This window comes from Vigna unguiculata, chromosome 6, assembly GCF_037176805.1.
Source record: "Vigna unguiculata cultivar grain cowpea cultivar isolate G323 ecotype 2 chromosome 6, ASM3717680v1, whole genome shotgun sequence".
In the NCBI taxonomy this organism is placed as follows: Eukaryota; Viridiplantae; Streptophyta; class Magnoliopsida; order Fabales; family Fabaceae; genus Vigna; species Vigna unguiculata.
This window is the reverse complement of record NC_140797.1, coordinates 24,649,361-24,672,091: the sequence shown is the minus strand read 5'-3', so window position 1 is coordinate 24,672,091 and position 22,731 is coordinate 24,649,361. Positions and strand designations below refer to the sequence as shown.

Sequence of the window (22,731 nt, the reverse complement as noted above, 5' to 3'; positions counted from 1 at the left end):
CAATTATTTCAACACCCAAACTGCCCTGTTTTGTACACTGATAAAATCAAAAGCAGCAATACACCCAAATGGAAATTTCTTAATACTCAACCAAAACCACAATACATGATTGGGAAACCCTAAAGATAAGCAACACGGAATTGAAATCACAAACTTTCTGCCAGATAAGCGTGTATTAAAAAATCAACCATTAACAAATACATTAAGGCCAGAAAAAGGTTTCTACTCACCGTGCTCGTTTCTACCCACCGTGGTCGTTCTTCTCTGCCGGAAATGTTCGATTTGGGGAAGCCCTAGTGGCCGTCTTCTGAAAATAGCACTAACCCTCAATACTACGCCGTCGATGAGTTCTGAAAATAGCCTCTACTCCGATCGCCGTTCTCTCTCACGCGAACTCCGATCGCCTTTCTCTCTCCCTCTCTCACCAAAACTACCAAAATTTGCAATTATGTGACTTTCTCTCTCCATGTTTGTTTATTCGCACAGAACCAACGCGCACGTGACCATGGCTTCTTTTTGATTTAAAAAACTTAAAAATAAATAAAAAAAGGACGCCACGTTAGCAATGTCAAAATTGAGTTCGAATTTTATGTTCAAATATCATTTTCGTTATGTAATTTCCAAAATGAAATTATATTAAAATAGTGAAAAAATCTCAATAATCATTTATTATCAAATGAATTTTCATAGAAAGAAAAGAAAAAAAAAACATAGAAGGTGAGACTAAACCTCCAAAAGAAAAAGAATGTTATTTCAAAATGCTAAAAAATCAAAATTTTGGAATATTAAAATAATTATTAAATAATTTGGTATTTATTAGCGTGAGTAGATAATCAAAACAAACAAAGTTAAATTTATTATCAATTCTTAATCATAAGGTCAACATATTTAATATCTTCCAAAACAATATAAGAAACTTTAAAATCAATAATAATACAAGTTTTCTTATTGAATCGTGATTTGGGAAGTTGGAGCAACATAGAAGAATTATTAAAGACTTCACAAATTACGGAAGAATCATATTTCAACCATCACTACTAGCATAATGCCCTACGCTACCTCTAGTTGCATCATCAAATTAACTTTAACCCATGCGTAGGCATCATCCATTTACTTTAATATAAGGAATATCACAATTTATTTTAGGTGATATCAATTGTCTAATGATACAGACAAGGTGAGTCAAATAACAATTAAATTGTAATACCTGGACTACTATACTATCAAGTAAAAAAAACATGTATACCTTAATTATTGATTATAACTTTTGGCCTAGCTCTCAATCTAACTATTTTAAAAGTCTTAACTTTAAAATGATTTTAACTGATCAACAACTTTTTTCTACATTGAAGTCGTGCGTAAAATGGTAATAAACCTTACATGAAATGAGCTAAACAGGCACCTACCATCTGTGCCTCAAACTGGTTTCTCTGAAAAATTTATTCAAACACAAACTTGGTGGCCTGTTTAAGAATTCAACTTACTCTCATTGAAAATTTTGCATTGATATTTTTACATTCATCATAGGGCGAGTGCAAAGCTGTATAAGGGAAATTTACTCAACACAAAATCAGACCCCATAGTAATAACAATGATGATAAGTTGTTGCCCAAGAAAGTGCAAGGCAATAAACAAACATCAGAAGAAGGAAAGTTGAAGCACCTTGTCATTCCATAACTTTTTCCCACTTCCCCCTTAACGTTAGTTTTCTTATAACATAAAGTAACAGCCTAAACTAGGGTGTACCTAGAGAATGTAACAGGCCAAGAAGAAATTCATAAACACATCTTCAAGCATCCATTTTCTTTTAACAACTTACATACACAAAAAAAAATAAATAAATAAATAAAAAGAAATCTATGTAACTACCTTATTGACCTCGCAATCGTTTCAACAACCACTTTTTCCTTAATCTGTCTTCTAATTTCAAAAACAACAATGCCCTCTTCTCATCAAAACATAAATACTCACAAGCTTCGATGATGAGATCATCATCAAAGTCAGGCATATTTTGTACCTTTTCCACCACTTCCTCTAAGCACACTCTGTTGTTAGTTTCAGTTAATGCATCAGCTATCCGACTTATATCTGCGGCCATAACACTCATCATTTGTAGCAAAACATCACAAGTGCGCCTTCGTTTTGACGGTTGCTTCGAATGTGATTGTGATGATGAAGGTCTCGCTCTTGTTTGCTCAGATGAGCCCTGCACTTCATCACTTGCATCATCATCACGGCTCATATCTGCATTAGCCAACACCAGTGCTGGAGTTTCTGCATGCTCTTCATAGTTAGGTGTAATATTTACATCAAACCTCTCAGAGTTTTCCGACCAATTTCCAATTCCTTGCTCATTACCAACAATCATACCTAATTCATGGTAGTTCTCTATGTGCCGGTCTCTCAAATGCCTGGCATCCGGATGTTTCTGAATAACCAAGTCAAACATGAATCAGAAAACATTGTTCAGCAGTGCAACGGGATAAAGGTGCCAAATATGCAGTTGAGATTGTGGTTGTAGTAGCTAGCAAATGAAACCAACCACTAATAATGCAAGCAAACAATACATGACACGTAGGCAATGTGGATGTATTTTGTAGTTATTATTATGATGGGTCTCTGGTTAAATTTAAACAGCTTGAAGTAACTAGGTGGGGTAACAATTGAAGATTATCTCCATATCACTGGATTTATTGACCTAAACTTGATAAGCAATTAGGAGCTTAAGTATTGCAATAGCAAATAAATATAATAAAAAATAACTTCGACACTAATTTAATACTAAGCAAAACTAAATATACCTTAATGTATTCATTCCATTCTATGTCGGTTGCAACAATCATCTTACATTCCTCATCCCACTCAAAACTCCCTTGAGAGAGCATTTCTTTCAAAAGGCCATACTGTTTTCTCCATGTGTTCAATCGGCTTATAATGTTTTCTTTAGTTATGTTTAGGCTAAATCTCTCATTTAGAGCAGTTAGAACAGCTATATAAGCTGAGGTCTTGAAATTTTTCTCTAGTTTGTTTCCCAACAATACTTGATTGACTAGCAACTCTGTCAAGTAATGATCCATCTCATCTGTCCATGTCACAGTATTTCCTTTTTCTTTTGCGTAGTTGGTTCTACGGCAACTTGTCTCTTGAACCTCCATAACACCATTGTCTGTAGTCATACCCATATTAGCACAAGCACCACTCATGGGACTATCATGTGGATCACAATGACCTATAATTATGCACAATTCATTGTAGTTTCTGATAACTCGTCCTTTAAGGAGCCGAGCATCAGGGTTTTTCTGTTCCAAAAAGGTACACTTGTTACAAGTTGCAGAAAAAGTATCCTTATGCAGTAAAAAATGTCATACAGAAACTAAAAGTAGGCTTATAAGTACCTTAATATATTCATTCCATACAGAATCATTTGCTATGACAATTTTTCGCTTTTCATCCCATTCAAATCCGCTCTGGTTCATAAGTTCCTTCAGAATATCATACTGTCTTTTCCATGTTTTTAGACGATTTTTCACATGATCTTTCGTCAAATACAGCTGAAACTTTTCATTAATAGCCAACACAGATGCTTCCAATGCAGCAGGCCTCCATTTGTAGTCAAATTCGCTTCTGTTGCCTTGTTTTATTTGCTGCACAAGGATTGCACTTAAACAGCTGTCCATGTCACTTGTCCACCTCATTTGCCTTCCTGGATCTCTAACATTGATATCATAGTTAACTGCATCACAAGGCTCAGATTCATCCCAATCCAAGGGTTCATTGCCGAAGATAATGCAGAATTGATCATAATTCTCAAAAACTCTACCACGGAAAGTTCTTGCATCCAGATGCGTCTGGCATTATAGGAAGAATGAGTATCATGAAGTCATCAACATCAAAATACTTACATATTCTTAAGCATCATAATCTCAAGTTAAAATAATTAATAATTATACATATGTAATTCTTAAACCAAATCTGATCTAAAATACACTACTTAAATATATATCTGAATACACAAAAAATAAAGAATGAATGTTGAAGATATAAATTAAATTTCTAGATATCAAGAAACTTTAACATTAAAGTGAGATGCCATCAACAGATTAAGATCGGTTTTGTTAGATATTGTTTAGATATTGTTTGATATTATTAAGATATTGTTAGATATTGTTAATCACAATATCAAACAATATCTTCTATTTACTTTATTTATTTTCAGTTACTCTTTTTAATTGTACCTCTCTCTATTATAAATAGATTGCCCTATATGTGGTTTATACACAAGGAAGATTAATCTCGATCCCTATTTTCTTTATTCTTAACATGGTATCTAGAGCTTAAGGTTTTTTCTTTTCGCTGTCGTTGCCTCCGCGTCTGCCAACACCGCCGCTGCTGCCACCGGAGCCGCCGGCACTGTCGGAGTGTTAGTTCCGAGAGGCGACCATACGATTTTGATCGTCCCTCATGCGCCATTTGAAGCCGCGCCTCTTCCAGTTCCTCCATGGCGTCTTCCGCTGCCTCTTCCAGTTCTGAAATCTCTTCTGTTTCATCTGATATACTTGTTATGTTCAACAAATTTCTCAAATGGTATAAGGATCAACATGTTGGCAAAAAGAAGGAAGTCAAGTGATTTTGAATGATGATCAAGCACTAATGAAGACAAAGTGTTCAATTATGCAAATGTTATCTTGTAAAATAAAATAAGTGTATTGTAGAATAGTTTAATTAAACTTAGAATCAGCAGCATGGCATTCGTCTTTCTAGAAGGTTTCTTATTTTTAGAAAAACTACAGTGATAATCGATTATCACTATTGATAATCGATTATCTGTGCAGAACTTGTATTTTTCGAAAACCTACTGGAATAATCGATTATCTCCTGAAATAATCGATTATTCTGTTCAAAATTTGCTTTTCAGGAAACCTACTGGAATAATCGATTATCCTTAGTGATAATCGATTATCCTTGGCAGTTGGAACATAACGGCTCAATTCTTAACCTAAATTTCGAAAACTCTATTTAAGGAACTGCAGTTCAACTTCAAAAATACCTTTTTAAGATTCAGAGTTCTTTGGCTGTGACTGCAAAGTGTGGCTCTGTGAGATTCTTAAAGAAAGCTTGAAAAACCTAGTGTGAGTGAGCGATAACTTTTTCTAAGTGAGTTCTTAGAAGATTGAGTGCTGTGCTGTTGCTAGGAAAGCTGGTCATCCTCTGTGAGATTCAGGGGGAGTTTTGTTCATCTCTTGTGGTTGTTCAAGAGAGGTGTTTTCTAATCTTTTCTCTCATATAATCTGTTGTAATTTTGATTATTATAGTGATTGAGTTAATCTCCTTGTTTAAGAGGTTAACAACTGGACGTAGGGTCTTTTGATCCGAACCAGTATAAATATCAGTGTGCATCTTCTTCCCTTAAACTCCTTATTTATCTGCACTTGCATTTAAAGTAACTATTACATTAAGTTAATTAATTAAATTTTGAGAAAAATTTTAAAACCTGTCAAGAATTTTAAAAATCCAATTCACCCCCCTCTTGATTTTTGACCATTGTTTAGTCATTCCGCTGCGCGATACCAACAATTGGTATCAGAGCTTGCTTTGATAGTCATTCAAATTTTTTCGAAAATGGTAGGGTCAAATCAAACTTTTGCTGAAGGTGCGTCTATCAATAGACCTCCACTTTTCACAGGTGAAAACTATCCTTTTTGGAAAGTCAGAATGCAAATATTTTTAGAATCAGTTGATAGGGGTATTTGGGATGCTGTTTTAAATGGACCATTTGTGCCTGTTAACGTTGTTAATGAAGTGCAGGAACCAAAGCCTTTTTCTCAATGGACTGCTGATGAAAACAGGCGAGCTCAATATGACGTTAAAGCCAGAAACATTATATCATCGGCTTTAACTCTTGATGAGTTCTACAGAATTTCTATCTGCACCAGTGCACGCGAGATGTGGGAAATCCTTCAAGTGACTCATGAAGGAACTGACGATGTTAAACGGGCTAGAAAGAACTTCTTGATACAAGAATATGAGATGTTTCGAATGCAGCAAGGAGAAACCATCTACGATGTGCAGAAGCGGTTCACACATATCGTCAACCATCTTAATGGGTTAGGTAAAACATTTGATACTGATGAACTTAACATAAAAATTCTTAAATCTTTGAATAGGGCTTGGCAGCCAAAGGTGACGGCTATCACGGAGTCACAGAATCTTGCAACAATGACCATGGCTGCTCTGTTTGGAAAACTGAGAGAGCACGAGCTTGAGCTGGGAAGACTGAATGATGAAGGCAAAAACCGAGGTTGTCAAAGGCAAAAATATTGCATTCAAAACCGAGGTTGTCAAAGGCAAAAAGCAAAAAGAGGAAGAAGATTCTGATGATGATGAGAATCTGTCTTATGATAAAGAAGTTCACAAAGTTCATGAAGTCCAAAGGAAGAAATCAATTCAAGAGTAATAAGAAGGAGAATCAAGGAAGCTCCTCAAACTTTAAATGCTATGGATGTGGAGAAACTGGTCATGTAAAAGCAGACTGCCCAAATTCAAAAAGGAGTGATGAAAAGAAAAACAAGAAATATTATAAGAAAAAGGCATATATAGCGTGGGAAGATAATGCCTCAAGTTCATCCAACTCTGAAGGATCCGATGAGGAAGAAGCAAACTTTTGCTTAATGGCCAATAGTGATCACTCTGACAGTGAGGTAAGCTCCTCTGACAATGAAAATGATTATGATTCTCTTTATGATGCTTTTCAAGAATTGCTTGCTAAATCCAGTAAATTAGATATTGCTCACAAAAAATTAAAAAAGGATTTTAAAGAATTACAAGACAATCTTGAAAAATCTCTAGAAGAAGAAAATGTTTTGAAAAATAAAATCTTAAGTTTAGAAAATAGAGAAATTGAGGCTGTTGAATGTGAATCTTGCAAAAACTATATATTTGAGTTAATGATTTTAGAAAAACAACTTAAAGATGCTTTAGAAAATAAATCTTTTGAAAAACATGCTTTTGAGAAGAAGAATCCAAGTAGAAATAAATATGTTCCTAAAAATAAAAAGACTCGCAGAGTGTGGGTAGAAAAAGGAACTGCTCACTATAGAAATACTTGTTTAGCTACTTGTTTTTATTGCATGAAAAAGGGGCATACATCAAATAAATGCAATATTAAACACTATGATGTTCCAAATGGGAAGTATACTTGGATGCCTATTGCCAAATAATTCTTATATCTCTCTAACCTCAAGGACCCAATAAAGTTAATGGGGACCTAAAAGAAATTATTTTTTTCTTATTTTGTAGTTAACTTCCAAAGCTAGAAAATCATTGTGGTACCTTGACAGTGGATGCTCAAGACACATGACGGGTGATAAAAGGAAGATCAAGAATCTCAAAAGAAAGGATCAAGGATTTGTTACATATGGAGATAACAACAAAGGAAAAATAATTGGAATTGGAGATGTTGGTGGAGGAGATACCTTGGAAATCAAGGATGTGCTACTTGTAGAAGGACTGAAGCACAATCTTCTCAGTATTAGTCAACTATGCGACAAAGGTCTCAAAGTTATCTTTGAAAGTGATTACTGCACTATCCACCAAAAGGATTCTAATGAAATTGCTTTGAAAGGTATGAGACACAATAATATCTATTTAATTGATCTTGATTGTGCATCATCTAGTAATATAACATGTCTAGTTGCAAAAGAAGAAAATCATTGGTTGTGGCATAAAAGGGCTGCTCATATTCACATGAAACAGTTGAATAAGTTGATGTCTAAAGAATTAGTGATCGGTTTACCAAAAATAAAATTTGAAAAAGATAAAATATGTGCTGCTTGTCAAAAAGGAAAACAAGTAAGATCATCTTTTCATTCAAAAAATATTTCATCTACTTCAAAGCCTTTAGAGCTGTTGCATATGGATTTATTTGGTCCCTCTAGGATTAAGAGTTATGGAGGAAATTATTATGCTCTTGTTATTGTGGATGACTACTCTAGGTTTACTTGGACTTTCTTTCTTACCTTAAAAAGTGAAGCCTTTAAAGCATTTAAAAAATTTGCAAAATTAGTTCAAAATGAAAAAGATTTGAAAATTAAGATTATAAGAAGTGATCATGGTGGAGAATTTCAAAATGAGTCATTTGAAAAATTTTGTGATAAAAATGGAATTTTGCATAATTTCTATGCTCCTAGGACACCTCAACAGAATGGAGTTGTAGAGAGGAAAAATAGATCCTTAGAGGAACTAGCTAGAACAATGCTAAATGAATATAATATTCCTAAATATTTTTGGGCTGATGCTGTGAGTACTGCATGTTATGTTTTAAATAGAATGCTTATTAGGCCTATTTTAAAAATTGCTCCTTATGAATTATTTAAAGGTAGAAAGCCAAATATTGCTCATCTTAAAATTTTTAGATGCATGTGTTGTCTTAAATAATGGAAAAGAAAATTTAGGAAAATTTGATTCTAAAGCTGATGAAGCAATATTTATAGGATATTCTTACTAGTAAAGCATATAGAGTCTTTAATCGAAGAACGTTGAATGTTGAAGAATCCATGCATGTTGTTTTTGATGAAGTTGTAGACCTTGAGGTAAACCCTCTTGAGTCAAATAAGCAAATTACAGGTGATGAAGAATATATTCAGGAGGCCCTTGATGAGATGTATTTAAATGAGAATCCACCTTATCAATCTGAAGATCTTGAAAAATGCTGGAAGTCACCAAGAGGACTATCTCTAGACAACATCATTGGTGATATTACAAAAGGGGTAATCACTAGAAATATGAACAATTTTTGTATGAATGTTGCTTTTGTCTCGCAGATTGAACCAAAGAATGTTCAAGAAGCTCTTCAAGATGATCAATGGTGCATTGCAATGCAAGAAGAGCTCAATCAATTTGAAAGGAATAAAGTATGGGAGTTGATTCCAAGAGATGAATCACTTCAAGTGATTGGAACAAGATGGGTTTTCAGAAATAAGATGGATGAAGATGGAAATATTACTAAGAACAAAGCTAGGCTTGTGGCAAAGGGATATCGACAAGAAGAAGGTATAGACTATGATGAAACATACGCCCCTGTTGCAAGGTTAGAAGCTATACGCTTACTTCTTGCTTATGCCTCTATTATGAAATTTAAATTATATCAAATGGATGTCAAAAGTGCTTTCCTAAATGGTTTTATCAAAGAAGATGTGTACGTTGAACAACCACCTGGTTTTGAGGATTACAAATTTCCAAATCATATTTATAAATTGAAAAAGGCACTTTACGGTTTGAAACAAGCACCTAGATCTTGGTATGAACGCTTAAGCACATTTTTGCTCGAAAATGATTTTGAAAGAGGTAAAATAGACTCAACTTTGTTTATTAAAAGAGTAGATAAACACATTTTATTGGTTCAAGTGTATGTTGACGATATAATTTTTGGATCAACTGATAAATCTCTATGTGAAGGTTTTGCAAGCATAATGCAGGGTGAGTTTGAAATGTCAATGATGGGAGAATTAAACTTCTTCCTTGGTTTGAAAATTAAACAAATGGATGAAGGGACATTCATATCTCAATCTAAATATTGTAAGGAAATACTTAAAAAATTTGAAATGGATAGTGCTAAAGCAGCAAGTACTCCTATGGCAACTTCCTGCTATTTGGATAAAGATGAATCAGGTATTGAGGTAAATCAAACCATGTTTAGAGGTATGATAGGATCTCTTTTATATCTTACTGCAAGTAGACCTGATATTATGCAATCTATATGCGTTTGTGCTAGATATCAAGCTAATCCTAAGGAATCACATCTTATAGCAGTAAAAAGAATCTTAAAATATCTTAAAGGAACTATATCTTTTGGACTTTGGTATCCTTCTGGGGCATCACTTAGTTTAATAGGATACTCTGATGCTGATTATGGTGGCTGTAAAATAGATAGAAAAAGTACCAGTGGTACTTGTCATCTCTTAGGAAGCTCATTAGTTTCTTGGCACTCCAAAAAACAAGCCTGTGTGGCTTTGTCAACTACAGAGGCTGAATACATTGCTGCTGGCAATTGTTGTGCTCAAATCCTATGGATGAAGCAACAATTAGAGGATTACAGTATCTATCTAAATCATATACCTCTAAAATGCGACAATACTAGTGCCATAAACTTAACTAAGAATCCCATAATGCATTCTAGGACAAAACACATAGAAATTAGACACCACTTCTTAAGGGATCACATAAGTAAAGGAAATTGTGTGATAGACTATGTAGACACCAAGCATCAATTGGCAGACATCTTCACAAAGTCTTTAGCCAAAGACAGATTTTATGAGCTTAGGAGAGATTTAGGAATATTAGAAGTCTCTTGAAAGAGCAATAATCTTCATTTTTCATATTTTCGTAAATCAACGCTCAATAATCGATTATCACTCATGATAATCGATTATCTTCTCCCAAAATAAGTTCTAAATTCCTGGAATAATCGATTATCAAGCAGAATAATCGATTATCATGACCCTGATCAAAATACTCAAAATCGTTCTGGAATAATCGATTATTACTTACAATAATCGATTATCTGCTCATACCAATCATTTCTGGAATTCATATTATGAAACAATAATCGATTATCACTCAGGATAATCGATTATTGCACGACGTTATGTAAAAATTTTCGAAAAAATAGCCGTTGTAACGGCTAGATTTGCTTTGATTTTCGCATTTTAGCCGTTGGGAGCCTACTCTTTATAAATTCTGAGTCCAAATTTCAACTATTCACGCAGAAATGAACTCCTCTCATCATTTGCCCCCTTTTTCTTTTCAAACAAAACCCTAAACGTGTCATCCTTTGCTCTTGCAATCAGCACCATGGCAGAATCATCTCGCAGAAAGATCCCAACACGTAGACGAACTGCTCCACGTCCAACTCAACCTTCCATCAGATCAGCATCCATTGAAGGTTGGATCTCTGATGAAGATCGAAGAGATGAATTCGTTCAGATTTGGAAAAACAAAGCACTCATCTCTCCCAAGTACATTACTCTTCGAAAATTCACAGCTGCAGGTTTTGAGTTTCCTGCTCTCTTTAATTTTCAAGGCATCAGACCATTTGTGGAAATGCATGGAACCTACTATCCTGATCTTTTACGAGTGTTCTACTATAATCTCAAGATCAGAGATGAAGTTGCTTTATCAAAAGTAAAGGGAGTGGACATTATCATCGACAATGATATTTGGGAAAATGTGGCTAAATTTCCCATCAATGATGCTGCAGAATCAATTCTCCATGGGATTGATGGCTTCAATCGAATCTTGGCCTATCAATCTTTCTTACGCAACCCAGCACAGGATGTTGGGAGACAATTATTGGCTGGAGGACTAAAAATGGATGAAAGACTCATCCATTACTTAATTGTCTGGATTTTGTGTCCTAGAGGAACCAATCATGCTCAGTGCTCAGAGGCTGACCTTCTCATCATGTATGCGATTCTAAATCGTGTTCCGATAAAATGGTCTAGTTTAATCCTAGACATTATGCTCAAAGCAAAGAGGTACCCACAATATCCTCTTCCATATTCCCTCTTAATTTCAAGGATTTGCGAATATAAAGGAGTTGATACCATCGGGGAGCTTTGTCAAAGTACCTTACGTGCAAATGAAATTGCTAAAAGTTCTCTCAAACAGCTAAAACTTGTTCCTCTTGGTGATACTTATGTCCATCGAGATGATATGCCCAACTATGACGCTGAAGATGAAGAACTTCCTCCTACTGATCCCATACCTCCTGCTACACAAAATGTTGGCTCTTCAAGTGGTGTTGGCTCATCTTTCTCTATAGAAGACAACATAGCCAACATGAACAAACGACTAGAAGAATTATTTCTTCTGTCTACCTCTCGTCATGAAGAAGTTGTCGGACTCATTAGGGGGATTGATACTAGAATTTCCAACTTAGAACATAGGTTTGATGAGGAATTCACTCATGATGATGACATGAGTGCAGAATTTTAGGGGGAGAATTTTCTAACATATGTTTTACCACTGCTTGTAGTCTCTTTTCCTTTCTGAATCAATAAATGATTAAGTATTTTATCTCCTGCTGTGTGCCCTCAAGCATTATTTCATTTAGGGGGAGCTCTACCCTTTTCTCATATGATCAAAAAAGGGGGAGAATAAGTTTACATGATAAAGACACATTATTTTATTTTAACCATTCTCTTTGTAAGTCTCTAAATTGCAGGTAGCAACAAGTCCTTAAACATATTTTTTGATCATCATCAAAAAGGGGGAGATTGTTGGCAAAAAGAAGGAAGTCAAGTGATTTTGAATGATGATCAAGCACTAATGAAGACAAAGTGTTCAATTATGCAAATGTTATCTTGTAAAATAAAATAAGTGTATTGTAGAATAGTTTAATTAAACTTAGAATCAGCAGCATGGCATTCGTCTTTCTAGAAGGTTTCTTATTTTTAGAAAAACTACAGTGATAATCGATTATCACTATTGATAATCGATTATCTGTGCAGAACTTGTATTTTTCGAAAACCTACTGGAATAATCGATTATCTCCTGAAATAATCGATTATCCTGTTCAAATTTTGCTTTTCAGCTTTGCAGTTAGTGTGGTAAGCCAATTTCTTAATTCTCCATGTGAAGATCATTGGAATGCAGTCATTCGCATCTTGAAATGTATTAAAAAATCCCCTGGAAAAGGATTGTTATATGGTTCTAATAACTATACAAGAGTTGTTTGCTATTCAGATGCTGATTGGGCAGGATCTCCTTCTGATAGAAGATCTACATCTGGGTATTGTGTCTCCATTGGTAGTAACTTGATCTCATGGAAAAGTAAGAAACAGAGTGTTGTAGCAAGATCCAGTGTAGAAGCAGAATATAGAGCTATGGCCTCAACTGCCTGTGAACTTGTTTGGCTCAAACAATTACTTAAAGAGTTACAATTTGGAGATGTTACCCAAATGACACTTGTGTGTGACAATCAGGTTGCTCTTCATATTAGCTCTAATCATGTCTTTCATGAGAGGACCAAACACATTGAGATTGATTGTCATTTCATTCGGGAAAAGATCATGTTTGGAGACATCAAGACTGAGTTTGTTAACTCAAGTGATCAGTTAGCAGATATTTTTACTAAGTCTTTACGGGGGCCTAGAATTGATTATATTTGTAACAAGCTTGGCACATACAATTTGTATGCTCCAGCTTGAGGGGGAGTGTTAGATATTGTTTAGATATTGTTTGATATTATTAAGATATTGTTAGATATTGTTAATCACAATATCAAACAATATCTTCTATTTACTCTATTTATTTTCAGTTACTCTTTTTAATTGTACCTCTCTTTATTATAAATAGATTACCCTATGTGTGGTTTATACACAAGGGAGATTAATCTCAATCCCTATTTTCTTTATTCTCGACAGGTTTAAGAGAAAACTAGAGATTATTTCTATTTTCATTAACATCACGAATTATACCAGATGGAGGCAATAAAATGCAAACATTCAGACAGACACACTGCAGTCGAAATATTGAAATATGATGCAAGAATGATAAATCATTCTGAATTATTGTCCTGTAACTGGTTTAATGCCCTTTGGCGTCAAATATTCCTACTACGGATCCTAATGATGATAATTCAGGCTAGTATATCACAATTAGAAAAGGTATTCGGTCTACTCAGAACCCAATCTTTTACCTTTGTATTACTCATTTACTATTCCAAAAAATGTTCAAGAAGCACTTTCTCATCTTGGATGGCGACGAATTATGATTGTTGAAATGTAGTCTCTTGAATAGTGAAACATGGGAGTTGGTTCCTCTTTTTCCTATAAAGAAACCAATTGGTTGCAGATGGGTCCATGCCATTAATTCCGAGCCAATGATGAAATTGATTGTCTCAAAACCAAATTAGTGACTGAGGGATACATTATAGGTTGGATATATGGTGATACCCTGTCTCATGTGGCAAAAATCACAATAGTTCAGATTTTTCTTGGTATGGTTGTCATTCACCGTTGGTCATCCCATCAACAAGGCATTAAAACATGTCTTTCATCATGGTGATCTAAATGAGGAGATCTATATCGTGCATACTCTTGAATTTTTTTTCTGTGTGGAAGTTTGGTTTACTCTACAAATTGCAGAGATCTCTATATGGTCTCAAAAAATCTCATAGACCTTGCTTTGAGAAATTTAGTCATGCGATATTGAAATCTGGGCTGAAAAGAACTGAAACAGGTCATTCAGTGTTTCATTGCCCCACTTCTCCCAAGAAATGTGTTTACTTAATTGTCTATGTTGATGATATTGTTGTTATAAGAAATGATGCAGCTAAAATCTCCTAGGTGAAAAAACACTTATTTTTGTCACTTTCAAGTCAAAGATCTTAGTTGTTTAAAATACTTTCTTGGTATTGAGGATTCCGATCAAAGCAAGGCATTGTGGTATCATAGAAAAAATGTGGTAAGAAAACTTTGGAGGAATAAGGCACAACTAAATGGAGACCTGTTGATCATCTCAGGGATACAAATCAAAAGCTACAGGTTGATCAAGGTGAATCATTCTCAGATCTTGAGATATAGGAGATTAGTGCAGAAGCTCATTTTCCTCAATCACCAAACCTAATCTTTCTTTTGCAATTGGCACTTTTAGTCAATTCATGCATAATCCTCATATTGATCATAGGAATGTTGTCATACAAATTTTTAGATATATCAAAAAAGGCTCTTGCCAAGGATTATTATATGAGGATAAGGCAGGATAAGGGGGACAACCAAGTTTCTAGATATTGTGATGTTGATTGGGTAGGATTTTTTTATGCATATTTTGAATAATGATGATTATCTTTTGATGTATAGCTTTTATAGAGTTGCTTTTGTATTTACTATGTCATAGGTTGTAGCCTTTGTCTTTAATTTCTCAGAGTATTTTGAATTATTCATACTTGCATAAATAAATATACATTAGTGTAGAGCAAGACTATACACCAATGGTTATCAAACTCAAAAGTCAAACCAAATTCATGGGAGTTTTGTAGATTCTACTAGTAGACTCGTAAGAGTTTACTTTGTTAAGAAAAGGACTTTAAGCCTAATTCAACCTCACAAAACCGGCTTGTAAGGTGAGATTTGCATCCACATATATACTCTAAATTGACCTTATCTCTAGTCAATGTGGGACTTCCAACACACACCCCTCACGCCGAGGTATATACATCTCGTGCGTGAGACAAGACATAATAGGTGGTCCGATAGTGGCCCGATAGCAAGTGGAACAACAGACCCAAGAAATTCCACTATGATAGGCTCTAACAATGAATCTGATACCAAAGACACTAAACATTTGAGTATAGTAAAACAACATATCAAAAACACTAAAATGACTATGTTTAGTGATGCACGACTATAAACTAAATTTATTACAATATGATCTTATGATTTCACTCTCAACACTATCCTTTATTTCAATAACTTGAAGCTCAATTTACTATGATGGAAAATGATTGGAGTACTCTGGGGTGTAAGCTTAGATATCAAGGTACATAGTGATGCCTAACATGAGTTTATAAGAAATAATTACTAAAAACCTTCTAGAAAAAAGCAGCTGTCAGAAAGTACAACTATTTCATGCTATAAACAATTAATCTATAACAATTTGTTGAATGACAGAATTGGATGGAGACAGAAGTGAATATTGACTCTTAAAATAAAGGGAGAACTCATTAAAGATAACATCTACAAATACAAAATAATGGTTAAGAGAAGGAGAAAAACATTTGTATCCTTTTTGTGATCTTGTAAACCCTAAGAAAACACACTTAAGTGATCTAGGAGATTGTCAAGACCAGGACTGAAATTATGAACAAAACATGTAGACCTGAAAACTCTTAGAGATAAGGGATGAAGAGGTTCATGAGGGAATAAAATTGAATGATGTATGTTATTATCTAAAATCGAATAAGGCATGCGATTAATGAGATAACATGCAGTAAGAATAGCATCACCCCAAAAATATTCAGGAACCTCTCCATGAATTAAAAGAGTGTGAGTTGTTTCAATAAATGTTTATTTTTACGTTCAGCTACACCATTTTGTTGAGATGTATAAGGACAAGAAGTTTGATGTAGAATACCGTGAGAAGCCATCAATTGTTTAAATGAATGAGAAAGATATTCACAGCCATTATCATTGCGCAAAACTCTAATAGAAACATCGAACTGAGTTTTAATTTCATTAAAAAAAAGGTTTGAAGGATGAAATAATTTAGAACGATTTTTTATAAAAAATAATCAAGTATATCTGGAATAATCATCGATGAAAGTAACAAAGTATTAAAAACCTAATGTAGACTTAACACGGCTAGGTCCCTAAATGTCAGAGTGAACCACAACAAAAGGGGATGAAGCACCGTGTGTGACACTACGAGGAAAGCAAGTACGACTATGCTTGCCTAATTGACATGACTCACACCAAACGAGACAACTTAGACAAGGCAGGGATAAGCTGCTATAACTTGGCAAGGCTGGGATGACCTAACTGAGCATGAAGAAGAGAGGGAGACTCCATAACTACACCAACATGTGTAGAGGGATGGAGATAATAAAGACCATGAGACTCACATCCTGTGTCAATCACCTATTTCGAACTCGGGTCTTCTAAACACAGAATTATTGGTAAAAGAAACAACACAATCAAGAGAACGAGTTAGACGATTGATGGACAATAGGTTAAAGGAGACCCAAGGACATAAAGAACATTATCAATGGTTAAAGAAGGGAAAAGTTTAACCGTGCCAACACCATGAGATAATACTCTAAAGCCATCAGCCAATGTAACAAAAGGTAAAGGATTAGGAAAGGATAAAGAAGAGAACAAAGATTTGTTACCAATAATATGATCAGTGGCTCCTGAATCAAAAACCCAAGGACCAAGAGAAGAAGATTGAGTCAGACCAACAAACGATGTACCTGTGTGAGCAACAGATGCAGTGGAACTAGAAGACTATTGATCCTTATACCATTTGAGAAATTTGTTGAACATAGAAAGTGTATCGGATGAAACAGAAGAAGGAAGATCCCTAGGAAACGAAGGTGGGGAAAGATCGGTCTGAACAACTGCAGCAGATCGAGGACGACCATGTAATGCATAATACTTGTCAATCTTGTGACCTAGCTTGTCACAATGTTCACACTTAGGACGTCCTTTTCCCTGAGGGCAAGTCCAGTTATCACGGTGGGATACCATAATAAATTGGATACAAAACAAAAATGCGAATCACACAACGAAAGCAATGAACAAAACAGATCCCAATATTAGACGATTGCAAATTCCTTAAAATGGCATAAAGAACATGGCAGAACCTCCAAAAACGCCTCAAAGCATAAAACAATTGCAAAATTGCAATCACGTGAAATCTGAAAATTTGCGAGAGGCTTGAGGCTTAGGGCTTAGGATTTAGGAAAAAGGAAGTACTGCAATGATCCCTTCTCAATCATGGATCGTTTAGGGCTCTTGATACTAGGTTGAATATAGAGAAAATAGGGTTTGAGATTAATCTCCCTTATGTATAAACCACACATAGGTAATCTATTTATAATAGAGAGAGATACAACTAAAAAAAGTAACTAAAAAATAGAGTAAATAGAAGATATTGCTTGATATTGTGTTTAACAATATCAAACAATATCTAACACAATTAATAGTGAAGATTGGTTTCTGTAGCTATTATTTTGTGTACACATTGTTTTACCTCTTTTACCTTTCCTATCCTTGTCTTCTAATTAACTTTGTAGTTTTCATTATTTAGAAGAAACTACCCATAATGAACAGTCCTGATAAAAGGTTGAAAGTGTTTTTATAGTATAATTATATTAACTAATAAAAAAATATCTTTATAACGTTTTGTATGTATTTTATTACAATTTTACTTTTTTTTTACATTTTGGCAATTATTTTTCATTGTAATAATAGTTATATCAAAAAGTTTAATTGTATTAAAAAAAAATATTTTCATAAAACAAAATGTGGACAAACAGCAGCTCTAGAGGCTGTTTCCACATGTTACCTATAAAGACAATGGTCGATGAGTTTGGGAAGAATTTATTAAAAAAAAACAAATCATTTTTGCAATATATGAAAGGTTTACTCAACATGGGGATGGGGGGGGCAGATAGTGATTGCTATCTAACAGTTCCAAAGGAGACAACATACCCGGATATAGTCATTCCATGTAGAATCATTTGCAATGATCATTTTCTTTATTTTATCCCACTGAAATCCAGTATGAGACAGAATTTCCTTTAACTGTTCATACTGTTTCTTCCAAGTTTTAAGACGATTTTTAATATTGAATTTTTCCAGATGAAGCCCAAATTTTGCATTTACTACTGAAACAGCGGATTCATATGCTTCTGTCAGCAAAACTTTATCTACTTTAAGGCCTTTCTTCACTTGGTCAACAAGAATCTTTCCAAGCCAATGGTCCATTTCAACTGTCCACCTGAGGCTTTTTGTCTGGTTTCCATCATGATGTACTTCAGATACAATGGCAAGATCTGGATCCCTCTTATCAACAGCAAAGTTTACATCTGTGTCTATAACATTATCTGAAAGGCTTGCAATTACTTGTTCCTTTCCAAGGATAACACATAATTGGTCATAGTTTTCTATAGATTTTGCCCGAAAAATCCTTGCATCAGGGTGCATCTGCAGGTAACATAAGAATATCGACAATCAACATAAAACTACAAACTTATGAAATGAATACTGTAATACATGTAAGAAAATTACCTTGATGTAGTCATTCCAAACAGAGTTATCTGCAACAACCATCTTTTTTGTGTCATCCCACATAAATCCCCTTTGAGCTAGGAGTTCCTTCAAAACCCCAAACTGTTTCTTCAATGTCTTCAGTCGATTTTTTATCTGTCCTTTTGTGACATACATATCATACTTTTCGTTCAGTGCTTTTAGTGCACCTGAAAATGCTGCTGGCGTAAACATGTTATCCATTTTGTTCCCCTTTTTCACTTGCTCAGCAAGTACCTCAGTGAGGCACTTGTCCATTTTATTTGTCCAAACCATGTACTTTGGTTTCTCCTTGTCACTAGAACAACGAGTCTGGTATACCTTAGAAGGCATCCCTGAAAATCCGCATAACACACGATTATACTGTTTTCTTCAGGATTTTGTGTAAGGGAAAAGAACATCATAGCAACAAGGATGCAAATTCAGCCTCAAAAATAGAGCTCAATCAATTAAGACAAGAAAAGAACTTGGTTAAACCCCACCTTACCCCCACACAATTGTGAAAAGGTAGGAAAAGAAAAATGCACTGAATCCTATAAAGTCGTGTCATATCAGAAGCTGAAAACTTGTACACAATGAACTTTGTGTATCTGACACTACATAGCTATACAAACATACAGCAGCTAACTCTAAAAATGCTATACAGAAATAGTACTAAACAGAATGGTCACTTCTTTTAATATTATAATATAAAATAATTAATTTATACGATATGAAATACTCAAAACTAAACAAAACCCCAAAATTAAAGAAATTCATGATAAATAATAGGTCATAATTTATTCACACAATCACTATCAATCTAGGAGCATCAAAATCACAATAATGAAGTGAAAAAAGATAGTTATGAAATTAATGGAAAATGTACCATAAATTAGATTAGAAAAATTTGAAGAATGTGAATCGGGAAGTCTACAGGAAGAAGAGAGAAAAAAAACACAAGATAAAAAATAGTCCTATAAAGTGTGAAGGAATGGAGGTCAATATGGAGGTAACTTTTGTGGATTATTTTACCCAAAATAAAAAACACAAACAATGATATTCCATGGGAAAAATGGGTTTTTGAAGCCTATATCATGGTAGCACTGCTACAGTGCACTATAAGGTGCTGTTTTTGGCAATCATTGCAGCCAATACGACCTCTACTGAAAACTGGTATTGCCTCTCTTCCATAGTGCATCACCGACAACTACATTTATAAACATGGATAATTGAACAACTATCGATTTTCAGATGTATATATAAACATTTAAGTTTAAAGTACAGCATATAGATTCAAAAGGGTTATGAAAGCTTATCATTTTGAAGAAAACAAAATGCTGTCACGATTATAATCATTAGTATAATCAAAACAGGATAGACTTAAGGAAGGAAATTTCCACTTTTAATTAACCATTAGATTCATTAAATATTTACTCTAATATCTGCAAAAACATAGAATTCCAACATAATAGACAATTATGTTGATAATTTTTTACCAGGTATCATTCACAGCAGGAGTATGATAACACATTTCACCTGCTTGACAACATGAAAAAATCAAATGCTATGCCACAGTAAAGTATGAAGCCAGTGTGACCTTCATAAATTAACCTAAGTGAAGCTCCAAGTCACAAAACCACGCCACATTAAGATGAAAAGGAGCTTTCAAATTCTTTATAACAATCTTTGTCTCTTTAGTTGAAAATTTGATCACATTAAGGAACATATTAACATAGCATAGAACCAACTACTGCAAATTTTCAACCCTTCTAACAAATAGGTTCAAGACCAACAATATAATCAATCAAGTTTGGCATCTTAGAAAATAATCACTTATATTTTTCCAGCTTCCGAAACAGGTTTTGAGTGCCCAACAGGTAGTTAACTCACCTGGTGGACCTTCTGCTCTGGCAAGCCCAGGTCTTTGGTTCGCTTCCAGAACAACTGGTTGATAAGTGACATTTATACCTGCCATAAATCCTCGCTGAGGTTGATGGTCTTCTTCAACCTTACATGGAAGTAAACTCTCCCCTAATCTGAACTTTCCTATAACATAAAAATAGTAGAAAAATAGCTTTAAAAAACGGCATCATTTAAAAAATTTAATATTTAACTACAGATGTAGTAAATCTAGTGGTTTACACGTACAGAACAAAACACAGCTAAGTGGAGCCTGAAATCCCGAGAATTTACAAGAAAAAGTTGTTCAAACTCCTAAATATTATGAGGAAATGGAAATTGACTAACATCATGGATACATGTAACATGATGTCCCTAAATCATACAATAATTATAATAAATCCATATACACAACAACAATAATAATAAAGAGAAAATCTTAAAGAAAAAACAGCAATTTGTATCAAGACCAGAAATACTGCACCCAGAAGAGAGAAAAAAAAAAAAAAAAAAACTACTTTCAGTTCAGACTAAGTGGGAGCACTCAAACTCAAAGGACCATAAAAAGAATGAAATATAAACTAAAAAAAAAACTCAATAAACAATCAAACTTCACAAAAACTAGAAAAATAATAAGAAAACCCCAAATGCGAGTTCTTCGGAAAGTGAATTTTGGTGGTGAGTAAAACTTCACTTGGTACACGGCAATCGAAATTGAAGAAGGGAGTTACCTGTCATGGTGGCCGGAACTTGTTTTCCGGTGAGAATTCCGTTTGAATGGCGGAGGCACTCTCTTGGGAATCGGGATACGTGTTCTTCCGTTTACATGGGAGGGAGCCGCCAAGATTTCACTTGTTTTTTTTTTTTTGTACTGGTACGCGTGCGTACCTGCGTCAGAACAACTCCTCAATCTATGAGAGCTTAGTTTCGGGTTGAATAACCAGTTAGTCCGATGTTACTTGATTTTAATTTTGTTCAAATTTGTTCAAAAGTATTAGTTTGATATCGTTTTTAAAAGTAAGTTAATCAAATTCTAACTATTGAAATATTTAATTTAAAGTTCTTTAAAAGAAATTATTAATATTATTAACTTTATTCGTAATTTTTGTAACTAAATTTTAATATAATTATCGATTATGTTACTGATATTAATAATTGTTGTGTTAAAATGACTTAATTGATATATTATTTAAAATTTAAAATTTAATTGACACATTTCAAAAGAAAATATCAAACTGATACGTATAAATAATATATGTTCCTGCAGAGAACAAATAAGAGATTAGGCACAAGCGTCACCTTACCATGTAGTCCGCTATCTCTTCAGTTGGCCTCTTCCCGGTCGATACATGTCAACTTGAACCTAGGAGGGGTTACCTGCAGAAGAATCTCCGAAGCTCAAGTAAGTCAAAGCTCTCAGAGAGTCAAATCAGTGATTAATGAATGCGTACCTTTAAATGATGGGGTCCACGTGTATTTATAGACATTAATGACGTTTGACCATCTCATGGGCTGGGCCTTGACTTGGGCTCTGGCTTGGGCCCCAGCTTGGGCCATGAGTGGGCCTGGTCCTAAATCAGGTTCCATGGGTGTATTGAAGCGAGTTAGCCTTCTAGGCAAGTAGTCGGTTTTGGCCGGCTACCTGCCTAGATGGCTAGTGCTGGTGGTGTCCGGGTACTAGATGGTATGTGGTTTTGACGTGTGTACTATTCACTTGGTTGAGTTTGGCTAGGTACAGTACACCAGTCCCCCAGCCTTGTCCGATATGGGTTGTCGGTCAAGGATGACATGTGTTGGTGAACTAGCAAAACCGGCTAGGTGTGATACACCAGTCCCCCAGCCTTTAAGTGTGGTAAACAGTGTTAAGGCTTGGAAGTGTCAGAAGGTAGGTGAAAGGATGTCAGGTGGTCACATCGTTAGACTTTTGGCGCCGTCATTTCTTATGCGTCATATATTCCATAATGATGGTGTCGCTTGGTCTGGGGTTTCATTTTGGCGGGAAGAATTTAAGTCGTTTGGGATCGCGGACTATAAATACGGGTTT

General features: G+C 34.7%; 1 protein-coding gene across 2 annotated transcripts; it reads right to left on the bottom strand.

The window, feature by feature from the left end:
• Window positions 1-1,641: 1,641 nt before the first annotated feature.
• On the bottom strand, window positions 1,642-21,634 carry LOC114189010 (uncharacterized). Of its 2 annotated transcripts, XM_028077706.2 has the most exons (7): window positions 21,419-21,629; window positions 20,679-20,834; window positions 18,789-19,141; window positions 18,210-18,704; window positions 3,396-3,848; window positions 2,802-3,299; window positions 1,642-2,428 (listed from the first exon to the last, which is right to left on the bottom strand). In XM_028077706.2, the coding sequence occupies exons 1-7, from the start codon at window positions 21,423-21,425 to the stop codon at window positions 1,871-1,873; spliced, it is 2,520 nt and encodes an 839-aa protein (XP_027933507.2). In that variant the 5' UTR covers window positions 21,426-21,629; the 3' UTR covers window positions 1,642-1,870. The 2 variants fall into 2 exon arrangements, with proteins under 2 accessions (XP_027933507.2, XP_027933509.2); XM_028077708.2 differs by lacking the exon at window positions 2,802-3,299 and having other exon boundaries at window positions 21,419-21,634.
• Window positions 21,635-22,731: the final 1,097 nt, after the last annotated feature.

Excerpts from the sequence above, each read along its gene's own strand:
- LOC114189010 (XM_028077706.2), bottom strand. Across the intron at positions 19,142-20,678 it reads CAGAGCAGAAGGTCCACCAG|GGATGCCTTCTAAGGTATAC; the intron begins GTGAGTTAACTA and ends GCGGATTTTCAG. Across the intron at positions 18,705-18,788 it reads TTTGGAATGACTACATCAAG|ATGCACCCTGATGCAAGGAT; the intron begins GTAATTTTCTTA and ends TGTTACCTGCAG.